The sequence below is a fragment of the Gekko japonicus genome, unplaced genomic scaffold, assembly GCF_001447785.1.
Source record: "Gekko japonicus isolate JY-2015 unplaced genomic scaffold, Gekko_japonicus_V1.1 scaffold1529, whole genome shotgun sequence".
In the NCBI taxonomy this organism is placed as follows: Eukaryota; Metazoa; Chordata; class Lepidosauria; order Squamata; family Gekkonidae; genus Gekko; species Gekko japonicus.
Window position 1 is genome coordinate 177802 of NW_015173717.1, and position 17025 is coordinate 194826.

Here is a 17025-nt window from a genome sequence, read left to right on the forward strand (position 1 = left end):
AGGACCACCGAAGGCCTACCCGGGGCTGGCCACAGGACGCTCCACTTGCCAACTGTCTCCTTCCTCCCAGGCAGCGGTGCCAAAGAACACAGGCTTGCTGAGTGTGGACAGGCCTGGGGGCATTTGGAATGGGCTGGAGGTCATGCACGGCTCAGCAAAATACTCCCACTGCTGCCCTCGAGCGCAACGCTGGCCTGGAGTCAGGCCAGGGAGCAGGGTCTGTGGCCGCCAGACGGGCAGGGGCTGGATGCTGCGGGAGAGAACCGTGCTGTGCTTCTGAATAGCTCCACCAACGCAGGCACAACTGGCCCAGGGTGCCCCTGTCTGCAGAAGGCCCTCAGAGGAAGGCTGACTTCAGCCCCCCCAAAACCTTTTTGCGCGTGGGGGCACCTCTGGAAGTCTGCCATGACGTGGTGGGCACAGCCCCAAAATAGCTGTATTGGCTGACCTCCAGTCCCCCTGTGGAGGCCCCTCTGCAGGGATGGCGGCAGCTGCCGCCAAGGCAGCATTTTTAAACATCTGCACAGCCGATCCCACCCTCAAAGCCAGTCAGAGCCTTTGCTGGGGGGAATCCCTGCCTGGCCCCACCTACTTTCTAGAAACACCTGGCAGGTGCCAGAAAAGGTGCCACGGACCACTTCTCTTCAGCCCCACACACACACCTCTTGGCCACGAAGGACCAGCAGGCTGCATCATGGAACTCTTACTGGTGGGGAAATTCAGGCCTAGGAGCGGAGAAGCCTCACCCTTGCTCTAGAACTGGGGCCCTCATCCAGCCTCTGCCTCCCATCCCCAGCCCACTCAAGACACAATCCCACCACCTCCCCCCCTCACCTTCCTGCATGACAGATATAAATTTTGTAAATAAATAGATAAATAACCTTTTAGCAGTGATTTCTCTCCCCCCCCCACAACGTCAAGTGGTGCCCTGGGCAAAAGGCAACCGTCCCCCGTCCCCCCCGGCCACAGCCCAGTCTCCTCGCCACTCCCTCCCTTCACACGAACACGACCGCTCTTGTCAACAAGGCCATGACAGAAGCCATTTCCCTCCTCCGAGGGGAGCAGAGAGAATGGAGGACAGTGGCTTAGAGAGCCAGTTTTGTTTGCAAAATGAACTGGATTTCTTGCCACAACCCTGCGTTGCCAGGCGTGGATGAGATGACCTCACCATGTCTGTGTTGTGCCCAGTTTCCAGGGCTTCAGCCCGGGGCCCGGGGGGGGGGGGGGGGGGTTGAACACAGCGGCGGCAACAACATTCGCAACAAGCCGCCTGAGAGCCAGACGAGAGGCATTCGTGGAAATGGCTGGCCAAGGCACACACCAGCCCATGGCAGGGACCAGGTTCGGCCACAACAATCCTGCCTCTGGAGGACAGAGGATGCTGCCCTCATTAGCACTTCCACCAAAGACAGGATCTTTCAACCCTTACTGAGGGCAGAGATCCTGCAGACGAGACCAAGAGAGACTTCAGGTGCCTGGCCGCAACTTAGAATTATAGAGTTGGAAGGGACCTCCAGGGTCATCTAGTCCAACCCCCTGCACAAGGCAGGAAATGCACAAATACCTCCCCCTCCACACCCCCAGTGATCCCTGCTCCATGCCCAGAAGAGGGGCAAAAAAACTCCAAGATTGCTTCCTGACCCCAAAGTGGCAATCGGCATTTCTGTGGGCATGTAAAAAAGGGCCACGAAAACTAAGCACTAAGGCAACCCTTCCTGCCCTCCCTCTCAAGATCCGCCTAAGTTCACAGAATCAGCATTGCTGTCAGATGGCCATCGAGCCTCTGCTTGAAAACCTCCAAAGGAGGAGAAGCCCGCCACCTCCCAAGGAAGCCTGTTCCACTGAGGAACCGCTCAAAAAAAAACGCTCTAACTGTCAGGAAGTTCTTCCTAATGTTTAGCCGAAAACTCTTTTAATTTCAACCCGTTGGTTCTGGTCCAACCTTCTGGGGCAACAGATAACAACTCCACACCGTCCTCCAGATGACAGCCCTTCAAGTGCTTGAAGAGGGTGATCGGATCGTATCACTGTACGAGCGTGCGCCATGATCTCAAGATCCACCCCTAGCAGCTCGTGAGGACATCAGCAGAGGTTTCCGCTGTGGGCCTGCAGAAAGGCCACGTGACAAGGTTGCCAATTGCAAGTGGGCAGATTCCTGGAGAACTGGGGGCTGGAACCTGGGGAAGGAGGGAGGGAGCGACCTCAGAGGGGTGCCATGCCACAGAGAGCCCTCCCTCCAAAGCAGCCATTTCCCCCCAGGGGAGCTGAGCTGAGCAGGCCTCATGTGGAGGCCGGCCGTCCTAGGTCAGGAACACGCCTCCCAGTCACTTCGTTGCACGGGCACGCTTTCTGTTCTCAGGACTGAGGACTCCTCATGGCAAGAGGTCACAATCTGCATGCAATGAGCATATAAGCAGCTACTTCAGAAGAGCACATCAGATTGTCCAGAGAAAAGGAAAAACAGCCATTTTAAGGAGGAGAGGGCAATCGCCCACTGCTAACTTCGGCCTCGCCCTACACCTGCGTGCCGTTCCTCTAAAACACAAATGCGCAAGAATTGCCTAATGGCAGATTTTTTTTTGAAGGCTCCTGCATTCAGAACAACTACCAATGATAAAAAGATAGATGGCAAAAGAACTGGCAGTTATACGACAACAAAGTGGGAGGGAAATTAAATGCACCCTCCCCCCCCAGCCTGCACTACTGACTGTACTAACTCAAAGAGCAGTTCCATGAGAACCAACACACAACGGAAACACCACCACTTTTAAAAGGACTCCTCTTCTTAAGTAGTAGAGAAAGTCAAGCCACACCTGCCCTTTTTAGAGCTGACGTTTAAAAACTCACAAAGGAAGTCTGAAGGGAGCATTCGATGGCAGAACTGTTTTAGGAGTCACTTTAATGGGGGTGGGTGAGGCCCCCAGACTCCTGCCTAGAAATCAGAAAAACAGCTTTGCTGACGATCTTTGGTAAAGCAACTGCAGCTCAGGATCCAGTAACAACATGCAGACAAATATTCCTGTCAGGTTAACTGCTTGGAAAAGATACACAAAAACCCCAACTAGGCCTGAAATCAGACTTGACCGTATGCATGTGTCCCAGAACAGGGAGGGGCACAGAGCGACAGCAGGGGAAGCCTGTTATTTGATGTGGCTGGCTAAGCACACGGGGTTCAGATCCCACCTTATCGACTTTGGCACCACAATCCTGTGCACAGTTACATGGAAATCCACCTATTTCTGCCTGGGCCTGCCTACAAGTCACAGGGATAGCTAGTCTAACCTGCAAGGCAGAGGTGACCAAGAAAAAGCCTATAGATTTTGCATATAATTTATTTGGAATGTACAGATACTGAAGTTTTCCGCTGTACTATCTACACAAATAAAAAGTTTCCCAATGAAGAATATGTCAAAAGTTGCTCTGAAGGGCATCAGGCCTGTGGCCAGCAGTGGGGCACTGCAGGTGGTGCCCCCTATGGAATCTGAAGCGCCCCCCCACCAATTTTCCCAAGTCTTCCCTTTAGTAACTAAAGTTTAGTTCAAATTTATGGCCAACACTATGCTGCACGGGCCAGCCCGAAGTGCGATCTCCCTAATGTCCTTGTCCTCCTCAGACGTTCCTCCCTCCTTTCCAAACTGAGCCTGGGGTGCGTGGCTCTGGCTCCCTCTCCCGCCCCCCCCCCCCAGAAGCACCCGGGTTTGTGGGGCTTAGCAGAGATGGATGGAACTATTTACTAGTCCCCATGAGACCCACGGGGCTGAATTCGAGCCCAGGAAAGTGTGCCCGGATGGCAGCCCTTTCCTCTCCGAGAGACGACCCCAGCACAAGGAAGACTGTGTAAGAAGTAGGCGTGTGCTGGGGTGGGGGGGGGGAGGCAAGCAAGGGTAAAACTTTCTCTTTCCCACTCACTTTACCTTCTGTGGCTCACTGCCGCGCCCTCTCCCTCCCTTCCTCTCGGCTGCACACTCCTTGCGTGTGTCGTCTCGTCTTGCCTTTGCTACCGGGGGGGGGGGGGGGGCGGCAGTTGCAGCCCTGCCTGCTTTCGCCATTCTTAGATAAATGCCCCTGGGTGGACGAGCTTGCCACCCGCTGCCCTGCCTGCCTCGGACGGCATGCAGGGATGGATTAATTATTAGATCCATTAATTAAATTACCCCCACCCCCGGGGGGGAAACTCTGGCTATGGGGCTGAATGGCCTGCAAAGCACATTCTGGAGCAGGGGTCTCCAGCACTGTGCCCACGGGCACCACGGCACCCATCAAGTGCCAGGTGGGGCTCCTGCCAAGCAAGGCCTCTGAATGCCCACTGGAGATTTTGACTGACATACCACACTGTGTCCTAATCCCAAAGGCACCTGCCAGCTCCCGTTCTAGATGGGCAGACTAGCCGGAAATAAGTCAAAGCTCTACTCGAGCGGCATCCAGATGAACAGCGGGGGGGAGGCATAGCCAGCAGCACCTCCCTGCTCCCTCCCTCCCCACACACGCAAGCAAGCACTGTCTGCATGCGCTCGCTCGCCAGAGAAGAGACAGCAACGACCTCTTGACCCCAGGCATGCTCACTGGGGCGCCCCCTGAGGGTGGGTGGGGGTGCTACCTTGCGTTTAATGTTTGCCAGCAAGCTGAACTTCTCTCGCTTGAAAAATGGGTGCTGGAACTCAATGGCCGAGTTCTTCGCAGAAGTCATCATGCCATTTTCCAGGGCAATCACCTTCCTGAAGCCATCTGTGAAGGCATTTGAAAACTTAGCATTCTTCTGTGACATTACCACAATTTTGTTTTTAGGTTCAGCTAAATGACAGTGTGATTTGCAGTTGAATAATTGTTGGAAACTTTTTTTGCATGAGAAAGTTAGCTATTGCACATTCAGCTGGAAGGGGGGGAAACTAAAACTTGCACACAGATACCTTATGGGAGCCTACAAACAGTTGGGCTACACAAGGGTTAATAGTGACACCCCACCCCCCAACAAGAGCTGCTTCGGAACCCTGAATAAATGGAGTGACTTGCTGGGGGGGGGGGGGGAGAACAGTCATTGAGAAGATTGAAGTTAGACCACAAATCCTAAGGATCATCTGATCCTGTGTAACGTTCTTGAAGGGGTGGAGAAGCAACTGCCCCCTGAAACGGAATGCTGCCCGGCCTCATTTGGGGCTGTGCGATGCCACAGGCAGGGCAGAATCTGTTCTCACGCTCACTCTCAGGATAAGGACCCCCAACACAGTACTCAGTGCACCTCGGGACTGATTAATTGTCATGAACAGAAACGGCTCCTTCAAAAACGTGCTTGGCCAAAGTCAGACTTGACGATCAATGGCTCACTTGCTGAATTTTTAAAGCAACAGTAAAGAAAAATCTACACAGAACCTCTTAGTGAGAAACGCAAATTGGGTCAGTATGTGTTCAAGTCAGGAGAAAGAGACTGGGTTTCTAGGCACTCTCAATGACTCTGCCATGGAGCAGATGGTCGCTGAGCACACCAGAAGAGAGGAGACCCTGGACTTGGCCCTAAGCCATGCTCAAGACATGGTGAGAGATGTCAATGCGACAGCACCGGTTGGGAACAGTGACCATAATGCTATTAAGTTCAACACTCATGTAAACACGGAGTTGCCCCAAAAGCCCAACCCTACCCCATTTCACTTTAGAAGGGGGAGCCTCTCAAATGAGGGGGCTTGTGAAGAAGAAACTGGAAGGAAAGGAGGGTCAAATCCCTTCAGGAAGCTTGGAAAACTATTTAAAACTACAGTTCTAGAAGCTCAGATAAAATGTATACTGCAGGTTAGGAAAGGTACAAATAAGTATTTAAAAAGGCCTGTACGGTTAACTAACAAAGTAATGGAAGCAGGAAAAGAGAAGAAGAATTCCTAGTCCAAGTGAGGTAAATAAAAGGGAGCACAGGCTGTGGCAAATAAAATGCAAGTCGGTGATCAGGACTATGAGGAACACACTGCAAAAAGCATAAAGACCAACAATAAAAAGGCCAACGTTATGCTGAGGATTATTAGGAAGGGAACTGAAAACAGATCAGCCAGTATCATAATGCCCCTATATAAATCAATGGTGCAGCCTCATTTGGAGTACTGTGTACAGTTCTCGTCACCACACCTCAAAAAGGATATTATAGCATTGCAAAAAGTGCAGAAAAGGGCAACTAGAATGATAACAGGGTTGGAACACTTTCCCTATGAAGAAAGGTTAAAGCACTTGGGGCTCTTTAGCTTGGAGAAACGATGACTGATAGAGGTTTACAAAATTATGCATGGGATAGAGAAGGCAGAGAAAGAAGTACTTTTCTCTCTTTCTCACAATACAAGAACTTGTGGGCACTCAATGAAATTAATGAGCAGCAGGTTTAGAACAGATAAAAGGAAGTATTTCTTCACCCAAAGAGTAATTAACACATGGAATTCATGGCCACAGGAGGTGGTGGCAGCTACAAGCTCAGAAAACTTTAAGAGGGGATTGGATAAACACCTGGAGCAGAGGTCCATCAGAGGTTATTAGCTGTAAGGTACGGCTGGAACACTCTTGTCTGGGGCAGTGATGCTCTGCATTCTTAGTGCTTGGGGGGCAACAGTGGGAGGGCTTCTGGAGTCTGGCCCCATTGGTGGACCTCCTGATGGCATCTGATTTTTGCCAATATCAGTCCAATAATACACTCTTAAACATTAATTATGTATGCTAATACAATTACTTTTATACTTGATTATAGTACCTAAGTATACAAAATATTCACAAGGTATACAACCTAATCATACAATATAATGTTATACAATAACACGGTAATACAACAAAATATCAATTGCTGCCAACAGCCAGAAGATACTAGTGGAATTCCAAAACATGTGCTGTTAACAGTCAAAAGAATGTAGAGCTTCTTGACAAAGCAGCCGGCTTATGCTTGGTTTCGTCTCTTAACTTCCTCAGAAGCAACTTAACTGCAAAACAGAATCCATTACAATACATTCATACAGTATTAAAATATGACACTTAACACAGTTTGCAAACCCACAATAAAAGTCAAAATTGAAGAATACTAACTGGTATTGTGTATAAATTTTCTTTATGTTGTAATGTTATTTTCCTGGTTTCTAAAGACTCTTCTCAAGAGTTGCTGAAGGTCTCTCTATTCTACAATTGCAAGCCCACACACTGAACATATCCCGCAGCGATGATGACCACTATTAATCGAAAGGCTCCTGTTAACACGTAACTCATCTGTATGAATTAAGGAATCCCTAATGCTTTTAGTTTTACGAAAACCTATATAAGGTTTGTTCTTGCAACCCGGAATATCACTGACCAAATGCCAGTATTTAAAGATAATTTTCTTAATGCGTTCAGCATTGGTGGTGTAATTAAATGCACAGGATATGCGCTGAGGTGTATCTTGTATATTGTTGTAAGCTAGCAGACTACTCCTAGCTCTATATTCTGCTCTGGCTGATGCTTTGGCTATAACCTCTTCTGGATAACCCCGTGTAACAAATTGCTGATGTAAATTGTTTCTTTCTTTAATATAATCTTTACGTGAAGTACAATTACGTTTAAGACGTAGCAATTGGCTAAAAGGCAGATTCCTCTTTAAATGCTGAGCGTGATATGAATTAAAATGAAGAAAAGAATTTCTATCCGTAGGTTTAACATAAGATTTAACTGCTAACAATCTAGTCTCAGTAATATATATTGTTGTATCAAGAAAATTAATCTCCATCCTATTAATCTGGGCTGTAAATTTAATAGTTTCATGTACCGAATTAAGCCAATCTAGAAATCGTTGAAAAACCTGTTCGTCCCTAAAAATCGAAAATAAATCATCTTTAAGAGCCTTCTGCACTTAGGATACATATGGTAAGCATGTAGCAGTAGAACAGAGAGACCTTTTTGGCTTTGAAGCTTAGTCTATCAAGGACAGGTCCCATATGAGATATGGTTTAAGGTAGGTAGTAAATAGGATTGCTTTAATATAATGCAATTATATAAATAACTGGATTAAATTCCAATACCTCTGTTTTGTAGGAAATAAGGGCTAGTCCCTATATTAAATGTAGCAACTCTTGAGAAGAGTCTTTAGAAACCAGGAAAATAACATTACAACATAAAGAAAATTTATACACAATACCAGGTAGTATTCTTCAATTTTGACTTTTATTGTGGGTTTGCAAACTGTGTTAAGTGTCATATTTTAATACTGTATGAATGTATTGTAATGGATTCTGTTTTGCAGTTAAGTTGCTTCTGAGGAAGTTAAGAGACGAAACCAAGCATAAGCCGGCTGCTTTGTCAAGAAGCTCTACATTCTTTTGACTGTTAACAGCACATGTTTTGGAATTCCACTAGTATCTTCTGGCAGTTGGCAGCAATTGATATTTTGTTGTATTACCGTGTTATTGTATAACATTAAGATATTGTATGATTAGGTTGTATACCTTGTGAATATTATGTATACTTAGATACTATAATCAAGTATAAAAGTAATTGTATTAGCATACATAATTAATGTTTAAGAGTGTATTATTGGACTGATATTGGCCCCAGTTTTGTTGTCTTTGGAGTTTGGATACTGAGAGGTCTGTCTTTTTGGCATCTGATTTTTGGACACTGTGACAGAGTGTTGGACTGGATGGGCCAATAGCCTGATCCAACATAGCTTCTCTTATGTTCTTATGTTTGTTACAACAGTTGCAACCTCTAGAGGTAGATTCAGGTGAGTAGCATGCACATGGAAGCTTATACCTTGAATAAAACTTAGTCCGTCTTAAAGGTGCCCCTGGACTTGAACTTTTTTCAACCTTTAGAGGTAGTCTGTGAACATTTTCATCAGTACACTACCAGAGGTTTTGCATTACCATCACTCTGTCCACTATCTATTTAGTGGAATTCTACTTAAAATTTGAGGTACATTTTGGGCTCTGTGCTTGAATGTGAACAGTAAACTATTTTATCATCATGGCCTGATTATGCCTAGACTGCCTTTTTTTAAAAGTAACTCTAAAGAATGCCCACACAGTTCCTCTACATCTGTGCACTGAAGCTGTAAACCACAGAAGGTTTTCCCACCATTAATGATCTTCTCATCAGGGAATCCTCAGCGAGTTGCTACAGAACCCCAGGAGGAGTTTTAAAGTCAAGGCCTTAGGAGTAAAACATTCTGTTAAGTTTATACCAGCTCTTTCCAAGTCAGCAACACAACCAGGCAGCCTGAAGCCACCAGTAAGAAGAGAAGAAGAAGAGATTGGATTTATACCCCGCCCTTCACAACCCAAAGGTGTCTCCGAGCGGCTTACAAACTCCTTTCCCTTCCCCTCCCCACAACAGACACCCTGTGAGGTAGGTGGGGCTGAGAGAGCCCTTGACAGAAACTGCTCTTTTTTCAAGAACAGCTCTTATCAGACCTATGGCTTGCCCAAGGTCATCCAGCCAGGTGCAAGTGGAGGAGTGGGGAACCAAACCCGGTTCTCCCAGATTAGAGTCCACGCACTTAACCACTACACCAAACTTAACCACTACACCAAAGTAACTGCTTGCTTTGTATTTGGCAAAGTGGTTTTGGGTTTTAGCAGGGGCTTCCCCTCAAGGCAGAAGCACCGCCTTGCAATTCAGAAAGAATCCAGGCCTAAATCTTGCTATGTGCTGCTTGCATGAAGCTTCCTGTGGCCCACGGCTCTGCTTTCTGCCTTCAAGCAGAAAGGAAAACTGTTCTCACACAAAGTAACAGATACTTACAGATGTTGAGCTGACGGATGAAGCTGGACAGGTTGTTGTGTTTGAAGTACTTGGGAAGCAGCTCTTTTGCAAACCTCTGCTCATCCAGAATGCTAAAGTTCTGTCCATTCTAGAGGAAAAGGAGAAACACCACAATAAGGAATGTAAGGTAAACAATCCTGAGCCATGGACACACTATCCACACATCAAGGCACATTTTGCTTCATTAGCAAGTGCTCTTGGAAGAGAAACAGCGGGAAAGGGACATGAAGCAGCACGGTGCAGCAGTTAAAATGGGAGGTCAGCATGCCAGAAATCAGGGATTCAACTTTCCTCTTGCCCAGAAAACTCACAAGGGCAAGTATGGGCAGCCTCCTTGGCCTCCCAGGCACATCCTTGACCTCCTGCACCTTAAACCAGCACTTCAACATGAACAGAGCTTATTCGAAATGATCACAAAACCAGACACAATCTCCCAGCAAAAGAATATTCTACAATAAACTGAACTCTGGGAAAGTCAAAAAAGACATGGTCAGCTGACGGCCCAGCTACTGGACAAATAGTGTCAATTAAGATCAAGTCATTTAAAAACATAAGTTATATAAAAGATTCCTTAATCATCCAACAGTTTGATACTTATGCCAGTTATAAAAACAAATTATCGGTTACTGTAAAACAGAACAATTCACTTGTTTAGAAAAGGTTGTAATTATTGTAACTTCGTAATGCTGGACAAGGTCTCTATAAATGTAAACAATTCACGCAAATTTCCCCCTTGAGTGTTTTATCCTGGAGCATCTGGATCAGCCCACAGTTCCAAAAATAAAAAATTAAGATCAGAAACACAGCCTGAGCACCAGAAGTCTGCTGGGCAGTTCCAGCTAGAGGCCTGCGGAGGAAGCAGGCCATTAAATACAAAACGGCAGCCGCATCCCTGACTTTACATGAAGTCTGACACGATCAAATAGGCAGGCAACTGACAGTATTTCTGTCAATCCTAATATAACAAAGACTACATATTTAGTAAGTTTATGTGATGCCTCCACAGAGACAAGCTCAGGTTGGCTTATATGGAACCTACTGAAGCTATCTGCTCAGTCACCTAGTCAGTCAGCTTTTAAAGTCTGTCATAAATATAATTTATACATTTCTCCAGCCCTTCCCCTAAGGATCTCAGAGCAGTGTGTTATTCCCTTATTTTGTTTGCCTAACAGCCACATAAAAGTAGATTAGGCATTTTAATATACAAATTTAACAAGACAGAATGGAACTAAATTGTAAAAAAAAAAAATCAAAAGTATTTAATTTGGCTGGGTCATGGTCTAAAAGGAAGACTAACCACAGAGCTAGAAAGCTTCTGGTTTTAGAATAATTTTGGCATAGCGATCAGAAGGAGCAGAATAAAAGGTGCCAAATCCTGGCATCTAAAACAATCAGAAGCGACCCCGGGATGGGGGGGGGAGGCGTGGCGTTTGGACATAAAGTTCTTAGGAGACCAGCTGAGCTCTGAGCAGGAGCAGGAGAGAGAGCTGTGAGAGTGGTGAGTGGGTTTCTTTTACTTGCTTTCAGCTGAGAGAATTCAGCTAAGGATATTTTGTGGGAAAACTGTGTTTAGCAGTGTGTGGAAGCACTTAGAGTTCTTGCAGAGTCCTGGCTGATTGCGTGTGGGAGAGGAACGGGCACTGTTTGACTGGGATTGCCTGTAATTGAGAGGAAGTGGAAGGGGCATTGTTTTGCCTGTGATTGAGTGCCTGGGTGAATTTGAATTTGAATAGCTGCTGCCTGACCTCTGCTGGGGGAGGCCTCTATTTAAGGAAACACCTTGGCAGAGGCACGAGCCTCTGGCACGAGCCGAAGGGTGAGCTAAAGGGCTCTTTGCCTGTGGCTCTTAGCCTAGGGACTCTTAGACTAGGGGCGCTGTAAGAAGCCCAAAAAGAGCCAGAAAGACAAGGCCCTAGGCTCTTTGTCTTTCCCGTAAAATAATTTGACTTGATAACAAAACCCACATAAATACCAAGGGTTTAAAAGGGGGATTATATTTATTTATTTTAAAAGAATTATGAAGCCAGAATGCCAGCAGGGGGTTGGGGGCTATCCAGTGTTTTGCACGGAGTGTCACATGTATGACTATCTGCCCACTGGGCAGAAGTCTTGGGTGTGTCCTCGGTGCAAGGAGCTCCTGGTTCTCAGGGAACGTGTGTGCTCCCTTGAGGCCAAGGTGGCTGACCTGGAGAAGCAGAGACAGTCAGCTAGGCACACAGAAAAGACTCTCGGGGACTTGTTAGCTTCGTCCCACTCTGGATCTGGCAGCCCCGCTGCTGTCAGGGAGCATGAGGGTCTAGGGGAAACAGGGCACCATGCTGAGGATAAGGGGAATGTGCCCTCAGAAGGGACCTCTTCCCCAGCTGGTGAGCGGCTCTCCTTTTGCACCAAGGAACCATCCCTGAGCAGGGTGGGAGGGGGGCTCTTGGTAGTGGGTGATTCGATCCTTAGGCAGGTAGACAGCTGGGTGGCGAACCCGCGTACTGACCGTATGGTGACTTGCCTGCCTGGTGCGAAGGTAGCGGACATTACGCGTGTTTTAGATAGGCTGGTAGATAGTGCTGGGGAGGAGCCAGTGGTCGTGGTGCATGTCGGCACCAACGATGTGGGGAAATGCAGTCGTGAGGTCCTGGAGGAGAAATTTAGGCTGCTGGGCAGGAAACTTAGGTCCAGGACCTCCAAGGTAGCCTTCTCAGAAGTGTTACCTGTTCCACGCGCAGGGCCGGAGAGACAGGCAGAGATCAGGAGTCTCAATGCGTGGATGAGACGATGGTGTAGGGGGGAAGGGTTCAGGTTTGTTAGGCACTGGGATACTTTTTGGAACAAGAGGGAGCTGTACAGGCGAGACGGTCTCCACTTGTCCCGAGAAGGAACCAGGCTGCTGGCACTTAAAATCAAAAAGGTGGCAGAGCAGCTTTTAAACTGAATATTGGGGGAAAGCCGACAGGAGATGAAAAGTCTCTGGTTCGGGTTGGCTCATCTGAGAGAGGTGAGGGGGTACCGGTTGCTTTTCTACAGGGAGGTGGATTGAAATTGTCCACAGAGGCCATGGCTGGTGACATGGACTGCCGGACAACGACTCGAGATAGCAAGAGGAAGGATGCAGGCTTAACTTGTAAGGGAAATTACAGCTGTTTCTATACAAATGCTAGAAGTGTCCGAGGTAAAATCGGGGAGTTGGAGTGCTTGGTGTCGGAGGGAAAAATAGACATTGTGGGTATTTCTGAAACTTGGTGGGATGAGGAAAATCAGTGGGACACAGTGATTCCCGGTTATATATTATATCGGAAGGATAGGGGGGGAAGGGTTGGAGGTGGGGTAGCTCTGTATGTCAGAGAGGGTATAAAGTCTAGAAAGATTGAGAGGCTAAGTGAATTGGATTCGCTTCTGGAAGTTCTATGGGTTGAAATAGGGGGGCCAAAAGGAAACTTAACACTGGGAGTTTGTTATCGCCCACCAGATCAAAAGATAGAGGAGGATTATAAAATGATGAATGCCTTAAAGATAGCAACTAGACAAAAACACTGTGTAATAATAGGTGATTTTAACTACCCACACATTGATTGGGTCAATATGTGTTCTAGTCGGGAAAAAGAGATTGAGTTTCTAGACACTCTAAATGACTGTGCTATGGAGCAGATGGTCACGGAACCTACCAGGGGAGAGGCGATCCTTGATTTGGTCCTAAGTAACACTCAAGACCTGGTGAGAGATGTAAAAGTGATTGCACCGCTTGGAAACAGTGATCATAATGTTGTTGAGTTCATCATTTGTACAAATAGAGAATTGGCCAAAAAGACTCACACAACCATTTTTAACTTTAAAAGGGGTAATTTCTCTGATATGAGGGGACACGTGGGGAGGAAACTGAAAGGAAAAGTAGAAAGGGTCAAAACAATTGGGGAAGCTTGGGATCTATTTAAAACTACGATCCTAGAAGCTCAAAAAATATATATTCCGCAGGTTAGGAAAGGCACAAACAGGTATAGGAAAAAGCCTGCATGGTTAACAAACAGAGTAATGGAGGCTGTAAAAAGTAAAAAGAATTCCTTTAAGCAGTGGAAAGCTAGTCACAGTGAGGCTGATAAAACGGAACACAGGCTATGGCAAATAAAATGCAAGTCTGAGGTCAGGCAGGCAAAAAGGGAATATGAGGAGCATATAGCAAAAAACGTAAAAACCAACAATAAAACTTTCTTCAAATACATTAGAAACAGGAAACCAGCCAGGGAGGCAGTGGGGCCCTTGGACGACCAAGGGGTAAAAGGAGTATTGAAGGATGATAGGGAAATGGCTGAGAAGCTAAATGCATTTTTTGCCTCCGTCTTCACTGTGGAAGATGAGAAGTGCTTGCCCACTCCAGAACCACTGATTTCAGGAGGGGTGTTGGAAGACCTGAGTCAGATTGAGGTGATGAGAGAGGAGGTCCTAAAACTGATAGACAACTTAAAAACTGAAAAATCACCAGGCCCAGATGGCATACATCCGAGAGTTCTGAAAGAACTCAAATGTGAACTTGTAGATCTCCTGACAAAGATATGTAATCTTTCCTTAAAATCTGCCTCCATTCCTGAGGATTGGAAGGTAGCTAATGTCACTCCCATCTTTAAAAAGGGTTCCAGAGGAGATCCGGGAAATTACAGGCCAGTCAGTCTGACGTCGATACCGGGTAAATTGGTGGAAACCATTATTAAGGAAAGAATTAGTAGGCACATAGATGAACAAAACCTATTGAGGCAGACTCAGCACGGTTTCTGTAAGGGAAGATCTTGTCTCACTAACCTGTTAGTGTTCTTTGAGGGGGTGAACAAACATGTGGACAAGGGGGATCCAATAGATATTATTTACCTTGACTTCCAGAAAGCTTTTGATAAAGTTCCTCATCAAAGGCTCCTAAGTAAGCTCAAAAATCATGGGATAGAAGGACAAGTCCTTTTATGGATCAAAAACTGGCTAGTTCATAGAAAACAGAGAGTGAGTGTAGGTGGGCAATTTTCTCAGTGGAGGGTGGTAAGCAGTGGGGTACCGCAGGGATCAGTACTTGGTCCACTGCTTTTTAACTTGTTCATTAATGATTTGGAGATGGGAGTAAGCAGTGAAGTGGCTAAATTTGCGGATGATACAAAGTTGTTCAGGGTGGTGAAAACCAGTGAGGATTGTGAGGCACTCCAAGGGGATCTGTCAAGGATGGGCGAGTGGGCGTCAACATGGCAAATGGGGTTCAATGTGGCCAAGTGCAAGGTGATGCACATTGGAGCCAAAAATCCTAAATATAAATACACATTGATGGGGTCTGAACTGGCAGAGACTGAGCAAGAGAGAGATCTTGGAGTTGTAGTGGATAACTCACTGAAAATGTCGAGACAGTGTGTGACTGCAATAAAGAAGGCCAATGCTATGCTGGGGATTATTAGGAAGGGTATTGAAAACAGATCAGCCAATATAATAATGCCCCTATATAAATCAATGGTGAGACCTCATTTGGAATACTGTGTGCAGTTCTGGTCACCACACCTTAAAAAGGATATTATAGCTTTGGAAAAAGTGCAGAAAAGGGCAACTCGAATGATAAAAGGGTTGGAACACTTTCCCTATGAGGAAAGGTTAAAGCGCTTAGGGCTCTTTAGCTTGGAGAAAAGACGACTGAGGGGTGACATGATCGAGGTTTATAAGATTATGCATGGGAAAGAGCAGGTAAAGAAAGAGGTACTTTTCTCCCTTTCTCACAATACAAGAACTCGTGGGCACTCCATGAAACTGCAGAGCGGTCGGGTTAGAACGGATAAAAGGAAGTACTTCTTCACCCAAAGAGTGATTAACACATGGAATTCACTGCCACAGGAAGTGGTGGGTGCTACAAGCATGGACGGCTTCAAAAGGGAATTAGATAAGCATATGGAGCAGAGGTCCATCAGTGGCTATTAGCCACAAGGTATAGCTAGGGGCTCTGGGGCAAGTGATGCTCTGTCTTCTTGGTGCTTGGGGGGGGGGTCAACAGTGGGAGGGCTTCTAATGTCCTGGCCCCACTGCTGGACCTCCTGATGGCACTGGTATTTCTGGCCACTGTGTGACACAGAGTGTTGGACTGGATGGGCCTTTGGCCTGATCCAACATTGGCGTCTCTTATGTTCTTATGTTCTTATGTTCTTATGTTCTTGAACTCCTGCTGATGGGGTATTTTAGAGATGAAGAAGAAGAAAGCAACCAGCCGACTACTGTGAACGTAGTTGGACATCCAGTTCAAGCCCTGAAAGGAAGGGCCCACTTGCCCGCTGGCATCCATAACATCTTCCTGCCCCAAGGACATCCCTCTGCAGACAGGGCCCCCACCTCATGAGAAGGACAGGCCGGAGAGGACAGGGGACTTCACTGCCAAGACAGGAACGCAGCGACTGGGAGACCATCCAGGGGAGCTGCTATCCAGACACCACCCCTGAGTGCACCAGGCAAGGCATGGGGCTGGGCCACGGGAAACGCAAGCAGCCCACAGAGAAGACAGCGACTCAGCAGCTAAGTCCTCCACACCTGCACGGCTGCCTTTGCCTGCGCCAGGGGCCTTGCGTCTGGTCTGGCAATACCTGCTGGCCTGCCCCGCCCCAGCCAACAGCTGCCCCACCGACAGGCGAGCACCGTGAAGTCTACTGACGGCAAGACACCAGGGCTTGGGAACCACACGACAGAAAGGGCAACCAGGCGGCTGACTCCATCAGGCGTGCAACACCAGTCTTCACAAACCCCCAAGATGCACTGCTCCAAGTACACCAATCCCTTTAAGAGGGCAAAAAGGACAAGCCACCAGCGAGAAGCCAAGGCAGGATCCATGACTGGAGAAAAACACAGTCTACTAAAAACAAGAACATCTTTTTCAAGAGTGGAACCCCCAACTTCAGAACGGAAAGAATCACGCGCTGTTCCAGCCGGTTGAATGTAGAAGTATTAACACGGAAGTAATAGCTAAGTCTGGTTGTGTAGGGATGTGCATTTCGGGATCCCGAGCCGAAAAAAAGCCGAAAATAACGTTTTTCGGCTTTTTTCGGCTTTTGCAATTCCGAAATGGCTTCCTATGCATTTTCCCGAATCCCGAAAAAAAATCCCGAAAAAATTCGGGTCCATTATAACCAATGGGGCCATTGAGGTCAATGGCAAAAAACCTCTTGAAACTTTGCGGGGGGCTGGGGGGGAGGGGGGAGGGGGTAGAGCCTCCAAATTTGGACCGTGGCTGCTCAAGCCTCTCCCCGAAAGACCCCCAAAGTTTCGAGAAGATTGGTCCAGGGG

At 47.1% G+C, this 17025-nt stretch overlaps 1 protein-coding gene across 1 annotated transcript in view; it reads right to left on the minus strand.

Moving 5' to 3' along the window:
• LOC107120607 (heat shock factor protein 3-like) overlaps positions 1-17025 on the minus strand; it is a 72290-nt gene that overhangs the window by 30033 nt on the left and 25232 nt on the right. The window contains exons 4-5 of the mRNA XM_015423338.1: positions 9730-9838; positions 4598-4725 (exon numbers count right to left, since the gene is read on the minus strand). Of these exons, the coding sequence (XP_015278824.1) occupies positions 4598-4725; positions 9730-9838 (237 nt within the window). The remainder of the gene's footprint in view (positions 1-4597; positions 4726-9729; positions 9839-17025) is intronic.